Here is a 10,223-nt window from a genome sequence, read left to right as displayed (position 1 = left end):
CGTTTTTTTGGCCTCAGAGAGCTTCTGATTTTTTTTCTGAGTTTTCTGCTGGTAAGACTTCGTACAATTTTTAAAGTTTGAATGCGAATGCATGATATTATAAAAAAGAGTTAAAAAACTCCGCTAACCTGGAAGAAACATTAAATTGAATACTTGAAACAATAAATTGAATAAATCGAATAACTTGAAATCATCCTTTATGTCTTGACGTAAAATTTGATACAATTTTTATTTATAAAAATCATAAACTAATTCATTTTTTTGAAGTTTTTTGGTCACCAAAATTGAAATTTGATTAATTGGATTAACAAAGATGGTCTACATAATCTTCATTCGCAGAGGTTGTATGAAAGACCAGCCAGCCTGTCTAAACATAGTCAGCTTCTCTTGGTTCCACACATTCCAGACTAAGTTACTTTGTTGAGCAAAGATGTTTTTTTTCTGCAACTCAAGGCCGTTTTTTGGGTCTAGAAGTCTTATGGTGTACCACTAGTGCCGCCGTAATTGGTCGGGCTGTTGGAAAAGTGAAAAGAGATGTCAAGTGGAAACTCATTCTTACACTTCATCATCGTCCTTTCACTTTATCATTGAAATCCTCAGCTGGGTTAAAACTGACAAATTTTTCAGAATTTCCCCACAGAATTGTAATCAAGGCTGGTTTAAAAGAAAATTACCAATTCTTTTCAAGGTAGGACTTGTATTTAAAACAAGTTTTAAAAAAGTTGGTACCTTCAATATAGAACATGTTCAAAAAGCTGATCAATTCTTTGTATTTTCAATAGCTTTTATGGGGTTTTTCATTTTGGCCTTCAAAAAAAGTTCGAATATTTGTGTTTGATTTTTAAAGAACTTTTTTTCCAATCGGCAATTTTCAAGTGGGATAATTTTTTGACCGTTTTTCCATATTTTTCGGGATTTTTTAATATTCGCAGACCCTCTACTTTGTGATCTTTAACGCGGTCCAGTTATACAACAAAATTTCGCGAAAATTATTAAACGTTATTTGCAGCTGCGGTCAATATTTTGGTGAAAAACAAATCTACGTGAACACTTTTCAGCAAAATGCCGGGATTGCAGTAGCGGATTTAGGGGGGAATGGCGGGGGTTGGTCGACCTAAAAAAAAAGAGGTCGACAATTTTTTCTTATTGAACATCCCCCCCCCCCCCTCGAGAAATTCCTAGATCCACGCCTGCTGAATTGGAACATTTTCAATTTTTGACAGTAAACTAGCCTTATTGGGTACTTCGGCACTTGAGCTTTTGTATTCCAAGTCATTTTTGTTAAAATTTTTTGCAAATAACAAAAAATCAAAAAGAAAAATGTGTATTTTTTGTAAGATATGCTCTCTTAAAAGTTTTTTTTTGTACAGGCCTCACTAATTGTATCGTGTTAAGTTTTAACTTAGTCTCTTGTTGTGATGTACATAATCCTGGCCACTAGAGAACAACACCATATGGCTCTCTGCCGACTTCTGAGTCTGTCTACTTGAAAACGGCGCTTATCCTTGAGCGATAATGGAGATAGTAATATATCTACTACTAGTATTTTATTTGATCCACTTAGGGGCGTATAAACTAATCATTTCATTAAAAATGATCCAAAAAAATGCAAACTGAAAATGATTTCATGCGACATTGGCGACAGAATGGAGAAAAAGTGAACTCACGTTCAAAGCTCCGGATGAAACCAATTTCACGCGCCAATGGACCATTTTTTATTTACTTTTATCTCTATTTTTCATTCGATCTATTTCCTTTGTTTGAACAAGGCTACCACTTAAACACACTAGATATTTGTAAACATGTTTACATTTTTGGACATCCTTTTTTGATCTTCTGGTTGGAAATTGACCATTTTCGTCCAATCAGCTGTTTACTTGTTTCCCAATTCCGTCCCTTCTTTTTGGCAAAATGCCGTCTAGTGAATTTAGAGGCATTAATATAGATAAGTTGAAATTGTTGTCCAGTGGTGTTTTTGATTGAGAGTGGAAAATAAATTACCTGAATGTAGCTAAAATTCCTTAACTTGTTTATAAACCCATTTCTAACCGGCTTGTTCTAGACACCGAAGGATAAACAAACAATTAACTAAAACACTAGCCCGGGGCACCTCCTCACAAAACATTTGATTTATGGAGCCGGATCTCGCCTGCGTTATCTTTATTCGCCCGATCCAAACCCGCCCCATTCCCAGCCCGTCTTCTATCATATTTTTTTGCTTTGCTTAACTATATGATAGTTGTTTTTGTTTCGACCACCGATGCAGCAACTTTTCGCCGCTCCTTCCAGCAAATGAATTCATTTTACAGCAACTTGACTTTGTTTACCTGAAAAACTGACCGAGTTGTTGACACATGCTGGGCTGACTTCTCCCTTTCCCAAGAAATCCTCAGTTTGTGTGTCTGAACAAGTTGCCGGTGCCATTTGAGTTTCCTTTATTGTATCGTAGATTTATCCTTCAAAAACTGCGAGGAAATGTTTTTGGAGTTCGACATACAATTTTTAAACCTAAATTAACAATGTTGACAAATCAAAAAATCAATTAAGCAATTAAGTTAGACAGGCAGGCTTTTGATCATAGCTTCAAAACAAGTTTTTTCTCCGTTTTAAGACGTAATGTTACGCACTTCACCCTGAAACATTGCGACGATCTGGAAACTAACATCAACATGAGTCTGGTTAATTTGAATTCAGGCTCCTTTTACATATCAACTGAAGACCTTTTATTCTACCATAGAGTCTCGCTTCAAAGTCACTCCACCGACTATTTTCCTCCAGGTACACTTGGACTGAAAATGAGGGAAGAAATACTTTCCGGAATCTTCCACAGATCCAGTGGCTCCCCCGCTCACAATGGCACTTCTGCAGCAATAGGGGGTCGTCACGAGGGACAGCTGGGCGCATTTAATGAGTCCTTCAATGGGACTGTGCTGTATGATGACGCCATGGGTCCGAGTGGGGGACTTGACCTGGGACTTCTGCTCAAAAACATCATCTACATCATCACTGGAGGTCAGTAAACTATCCAGTTTCACTGAATGTCGGAACTTCGTCCACTTCTCAAAAACAGATAAAGATAATAATTTTTAATTATTATCTTTATCAGCAAAATAATATTCGGAATGAAAATAAGCTATAGGGTATTAAGAAAGTTGCATGCAGTTTTGATTTGTTTTTTTTTGAAAATGGGTCATTCATACTAATTACCTCGAAATTTGCTCAAAATTTGTAATAATTTCGAAAAAAAAATACTCAAACTAATTGAACTAGCAAAATAGCTTGAACTTTTGTTTCAAATCGAGTAACTTTAGTTCATTAACTCAATTTTTGATTCCTCAAGAACGAGAAATTTTTTGCTGAATTCTGCTTATGTGTAAATAAAAATCTGGTGATGTTTAAACTCCAGATCATAATCTGATCATCGACTACTCATTTTGTTTCTATATCGTCTCTGGCCCTAAGACACAATTTATCAAAGTAAGTAATACATATGTAGCTAATGAAACCAAAGTCAACTTTTGACTGATTTTTTGATAAAGAAAATGTTATCATTAAGTAAATGTATTTTTTGTGTGTCGCCGAAACGCCATTTTAACGGGAAAAAAAACAAAAAAACGGCTTTTCTCAAGTTCTCTCTCGATTAAATTCCATTTAAACTAGCTAGCATTTATTTTTCAGCAGATCCGCTCATATACAAAAAAAATAAATTCAAGGAACTTAAAAAAGTCACTTCAGGAGGATCTTCTAACCCAAACTATAGACCCTCCACTCCCCATCAATTATCGGATTATCTTAATTACCCACACTTGAAAAATAAAATGAGGACGTATGACTGCATTCATTGCTTTTTCGTCGTTCTTGCATTCTTGCAAGATACTTTTAAGCTTATTTGACTATTAATCTACGAAAACAGCTTCATTTTTCCCTGCTCCAAAATGATGTGAAGGTTTAACTGTTGATAACTTCAAATCTATATTGTTTGTGCGCTGTAAATGATTAGCTTAACCGGATCGAGGGTTGATACTTATGTTAGTCTTTGACCAAAAATCCCTGTTTTTATGTCAAATCATAAAATCGAATCTAAACTTTAAACATAAAGTCACATAGAGTCAAACTCTAAAGTCGAAATATGAAGTCGAACACCCAAAGACGAAACTTCAATTTGAACTAATAATATAAACATATCAGATCGAAGATGAAATCATAAAAAAGTGGTGTTCCTGACAATCGCAGAGGAGCTATCCATTTGTACTATCTCCCCACATTCCAGACTGTGTTATTTTGATGAGCAAAGCTCTTTTTTGGCGACTCAAAGACGTTTTTTTTGCGTCTAGAACTTTTAAGAGGTTCCACGAATGCGGATAGAATGTGGTAGACCTGAAGCTAGAGGTCAAGTGAGAGCTAATCATTACACACTATCATTTGCCATGGCATAGGAATACAAGATCTGACGATTTCAGAGTGAACGCCTAACGCTAACCACTATGCTAAATGCCTCCAACACAATAATCAAATAAGCAAAGTCGAACAGGAACCCGGGTTGACAAAAAAAGTTTATCATACAATTTTCATATATGAAAATAATGCTTATCATACTCTTTCATACAATTTCATAGAGTAAAAGTGTATGTATGAAAATAGCAAAATAAGCATTTTTTTTTTCATATATGAATTGTATGATAAGCATTTTTTCCATACTATGAAATTGTATGACAAGCATTTATTCCATACAGGAAAATTCAAAAAATTGTTTCGAAATTTCGTATTTCAACCGAAACACTAGCCAAGGATTTTTTGTCATGAGAAAACCCAGATTGTAACTGGCAGTTACCACGCAGATAAACTTCATTTGGTGGTTTTAGGGGGTGTAGCCATAAAAGTAATTAAAATATTTTCATATGGAAATATATACCAAAAAAGTAACTTTTTGAATATGGCTAGATAATTTTTAGCTTGAAATTTATGATGGTTGAGAAAAAAGGCCTGTTTTTTTTACAAATTTATTTTTTTCATAGCAAATGAAACAGAAGATAATAATCGTGTTTACAAAAAAAAACATTATCATGTAATTTTTGGGTTTTTTGGGTGAGAAACTCATCCTGGACTACGTTATAAACACAAAAATGTCAAATTTTGCAGGCAAATTTTTTTTTGTAAAATTTATATTTTAGCACAAATGCAAATTTGCAGCCAAAAAAGGGATTAAAAATTGTTTACCTCAAATTTTTATTTTTGTTTATGAAAAAAATGCATATCATACAATTTTCATATATGAAAACTTTATGATAAGCATTTTTCTGACCGAAATTAAAATTATGTTTTCGATTGTCAATATGCCCTCTATCATAGATATACTTATTTAAATCTATTTAAAGTTACTCAGACACGTTTTTTGGTGATTTTTGAAAATTTTGTTTTTTCTATGACGAAATGACTATTTTATAATGTTCATACATGAAAATTGTATGACAAGCATTTTTTCCATAGACGTCATATATGAAACTGTATGATAAGCATTTTTCTTCTATGGACTTCAACCCGGGAAGTCAAAACATAATTTAAATCGAACTAAGACGTAGCGTAGTCGAATCAGAGTAGAAACAATCAAACTCAAAAAAGGCTACATATGAGTCATACAAAAATCCGAGAAGCAGTATCTTGTTTTAGAAATGATATGTTAATAATTATAATGATACAAAAACAATAGATTCAGAAAAGTGATAGCCTGGCAGTATTTAGAATGAACGTATAATGTGAATCAATCTTCTTCATCACGAGGCCAAATTCTACTTTTTGCACACAAACTGAATCTTGCCTGTATGTCTGAGGAAATATGAGACAAAGTATTGTAACATGTTGAAATAGTAACTGAAATTAATTTTTCCAAGTTGACGTGGAATTCAAAAACGAATTTCTCGCAACGTAAGTTTTGTCGGCACATCGATAAAATGTGTCGCAAAATCCGCAACAAACCACAAGATCAGCGAGTGAAGCAAAAAGAACAAAGCAAGCATTGGAGTTGTACATCGTTCAATTTTTTTTGGATTCACAACAATAAATTGATCTCAAGTGATTAAAGAAACAAATTTTCATGCAGATCTCGTCAAAATGTTCCTGCATGGCTTTTTAATGACCATACAACAATAAGACTTGTCGCGGATTTTGCTTACCATTTCAAAAGATACAGTTTGGCTTCGTACAAAGACCATTAAAACAAGGATAGCTGGTTAATGTGCAAATAGCACAGAATGTGTCGTTTTTTTTTCAGCATAAACTAATAAAAAGATCTGCTGAACGAAAAAAAAAGAACATAGGTATGTTTGACAATCATGAAAAAACGCCATTCGGAAAACAATTTTTGAAAAAAATTGACTAGAAATACGAAAAAAAAATGTAAAAAAAAAATTGAAAATTTTTTTGAAAAATTTCAAAAAGTGTTGCAGATTTTTCTGGATTTTTAACCTCTGTTTACAAAATGGCGCTAAAAAAACTCCAAAAAGTACTAGAGTGCATCTAAGTTTTCGCGCCTTAAAGTAAGCTTAAATAAGCTATTGCAAGCGTACACGCTATACCACATTAGTTCGAAATTATACCAAAAATCAAAAATTTCAAACCGGTTTTTCTTAACGATTGAAACAGTTTTACAGGATATATCACTCCACCCATTACGGTAATTGTTTGTGGTACCTGATTTTGCGTCGAAAACAAAAAGAAAAGAAAAAACATTAAAACACACCCTAATACAGAGTTCCTCCCCATTTTTCAAATGGTCGGAAGAACTGGATGCTGTGCGAATAGCACAGAAAGCTCCGACCGTATTCTTATGAAAAGATAGAAACTACTGAGATTTTTTGCGTGGTGTGATAAAGGATCAGGGCGAAGGCCTACAACTTAGGCAGATTCGACAGTCATAGCGAAATAGGCAAAATGAACACCAGTTTTTATGTCGACCTTTTTTGTGCGTGGTGTGAACTGAAGCTTGAAGCTTAGACAAATTGGAAAATCAAAGTAAATAAGGCAGAATGGAATCAGTTTTTGTTGAAAAAAGATTTTAAAAAACTAATAAAAACAAACAAAATTTGCAGAAATTTGTTTTTTATCAAAATGTCGCTTGCCTTAAAACTATTTTTTTTGGAGTAAAACTATATTTTCAGGGCTTATCTTTCTTTAACAAGCTTGCTCGATATTTTTAGTGGCTCAAAATTGAACTCAAAATCTACAATTTTTAGTTAGTTTTTCTCGACACTAGGACCAATTTTTGATTTTTTTGAATGCCGTTCGAATCACAAAGGAAATGATTTTAACATGGAAGTCACTCGATCCAGTCCAAAAATTATTTGGGGTACCTGACTTAACGTGAAAAAAAAAACCAACTAAAACACACCCAAATTTTAATGTTCCTCCCAGTTTCAAAATTATTGTTAAAAATAGAAACAAAACAAAATGGGTAAAACAAGGTTAGTCGGTTACCGTTCAAGTAGCACAAAATGTTCCGACCATGTTCTAACAAAAAAGTGTCGTTTGTTTATGCGTGGTGTGGAAAACAATAAACTGAAAATAAACATTGGAGCTTCAAAAAATTGAACAATCACATAGAAAATGAATTAAAAAGCAAAAAATATCCAAAAAAAAATCAAAAACTTTGTTCAAAAACTTTTGCAGATTTTTTTTTTCAAATCGCGTTAAAAAGACTCCAAAACAAATTATATTGAGTAAAACCAAAATATCACGCCTAAACTAAGAAAAAATTGTTTCACTCGCTTGACTTTTGACTAAAAAACAAAAGTTTCAAACATGTTTTTCTTGATACTGGTTCAAAATGGCCGGAACAAAAACCGGATCACTTCTACAAAAATGATTTTTTCCCGCAAATACGCATAATCAACTATTCGTTGTATAAAGTGCCATACAGCATCAATTGTACTTTTTGCATTAGTGGGAAGTATTCAAACCGTCCCTAGCAGTCAGTAGAAAGAACTTGTTTTTTAACATATTATGTTTTTTATTTCAATTTTAGTCAAACTTTTTTGCTGTATGAAAGAAACAACTGACAACTTCATACTTTTTTTCAAAAAATAAAACAAAATGCATAACAACATCATCGAACTGTTTTATTAGAATTTATTCAATAAAAGAAATTGTATGATTGGCTTGAAAACGAACAAATTTTTGTGTGAAACAAAAAAACAAACAAATTTATGCCAAACGAGAAAGCCCAGCAGCAATCATAGTGCGGAATAGAGTACATTTTGAGATTTGGCAAGTGAATAAAACTAATGAGTTGAAACAGTTTCGTAACCAATAAGCTTCACATCGCTAATAAGCTTCTTTGTCGTAATATATAGTGAAAAAAATCGTGAACTGTTTAAAGGACAGATTTATGTTATCATCTAAAACCTTAAGAAAAGTTACTCTGAATCTACAGAAAGCGTTCATCGTGATTTCTTTTTCATCTATGCGAAAAAACTGTGACTGCACAAACTTGATAGATGAAATTTTAAATTTTGCTTGGAAGTTTGCCAAAAATTAGTTTGAGCTAAAAATTGATTTAGCAACCAAAATGAAATTTGCTTGGAAGTTTTCCAAAAATTAGTTTGAGCTAAAAATTGATTTAGCAACCAAAATGAAACCAACATTTTTTCTCAATATTTGCTTTTTTAAAACAAAAAAAAGGTTCTCATTCAATTTCCGAAATTGAAACTGTATGATAAGCATTTTTTCATAGAATTTGGTGACGCTATTGATCGATTTTGTTACCTGGGTAGAAACTTATCGAGATGACTTGATTCATTCAATTTTTCCGTTGTTTTCCCGAGTTGACCAAAATTGCTAGTCATACAATTTTCATATGTGGAAAAAATGGCAGTCATACACTTTTTATGCAAATCCAAGTACCAAAGTTTGAATGAAAGGTCTATTATTACCATTTTTCCATACATGAAAATTGTATGACTAGCATTTTCCCATAAACCAACAAAAAATCTATTTAAAAAAAATTTAATTGCTCAAAATTTTCGGGATGTGTTCGTGACCGGTCACAAAAGACAAAACAATGGTTTACTCAAACTAGAGTCACTAAAGTTATGATGGTCTTGCAATAACATGCATTAGAAACGACCTGATTCATAAGAATTTTCATACATAAATAGTATATTGAAAGAATCAAACCTTTAAATTTTGGCAAAAAGTTTCAAGTATGATTATTTTCGAAATTTAATTTTTCAAATTGTCAGACATTGATCAAGGCATACATAAACATGCCTTACAAAATAAATGAGGATTTTAGCGTTTTGAAAAAAGTTATTATGAGAAACACAAAAAATTCAATTTTTGTTTATCCAGGACTACGTTATGCAAACAAAAAATAATTTTTGCATGCAATTTTTTTGAAAATATTTGTTTGAGTATAGAATTCGAATTGCGCTTAAAAAAACAAAAAAAATTGTGGCAGTTTCAAAATTTCTTGTCGTCACCAAAAAATTGCTAGCCATACAATTTTACATGTATGAAAATTGTATGATTTGTTTTTTTTTTCATAAAAATCTTTTCTTTTTTTATTTAGTACGGTACACGACTTGATGCCAAAACAAGAAAAAATCTTCGCAAATTCGATGACACCATTTCAGCAAAATTTATGAAATTTTTATGATTAGTATTTTTTGGATTTAGTTTATGGAATTGTATGATTCTATGGAGGTCAACCGGGTCGGTTTTAATGAAGCGGGTCAGAATGATGTAGTTTCTTTCAAAGAGCATTTTTTGTTGAAATTAAAATTTGCGGTAAAAAATTTTCATCGGTCAATCAAATTCTAATAAACGCTCTTTCTTGTAACAATGAAAATTGTCTCATTTGATTGGAAAATTTTTCCACGGTTTAAAGGGTTCATCATTCAATCAAAGTTGAATTTAGTTCGACTTCCTTTTGTCTATTCTGGACGCCACAGAAATCTTGTAAACATATCACAATAAGTTTGAGTTTTTGGCTCAAAAAGTTCATCGGAAAGCTGAAAGTGTGAGCTACGCTATCAATTAAGTAAGTTGTTTCTAACATAAAAGCCTTCTTTCAATATAAAAAGTTTCTTTAACATAAAAACCTTCTTTTAACATAAAACTTTCTTATAATTATTAGCACAATTTTGTTTCTCCAAAATTTCAAATTTAAACTAACAACACATATAGCAAAAAATTTCAAATTAACGCCTATGAAACCAATTAGAATGTGC

The 10,223-nt window shown here is 32.4% G+C and overlaps 1 protein-coding gene across 1 annotated transcript in view; it reads left to right on the top strand.

Annotated features, from left to right (window-relative positions):
• Nucleotides 1-1,773: 1,773 nt before the first annotated feature.
• LOC134845515 (muscarinic acetylcholine receptor M3-like) overlaps nucleotides 1,774-10,223 on the top strand; it is a gene marked incomplete in the record, with an annotated part of 35,701 nt that continues 27,251 nt past the window's right edge. Inside the window, 1 exon segment of the mRNA XM_063862439.1 lies at nucleotides 1,774-3,012. Within this exon segment, the coding sequence (XP_063718509.1) occupies nucleotides 2,670-3,012 (343 nt within the window).

The sequence above is a fragment of the Symsagittifera roscoffensis genome, chromosome 5 (genome assembly GCF_963678635.1).
Source record: "Symsagittifera roscoffensis chromosome 5, txSymRosc1.1, whole genome shotgun sequence".
Classification (NCBI taxonomy): Eukaryota; Metazoa; Xenacoelomorpha; order Acoela; family Convolutidae; genus Symsagittifera; species Symsagittifera roscoffensis.
Note: the sequence above shows the minus strand (reverse complement) of the source record. Positions and strands in the feature narration are given on the sequence as shown.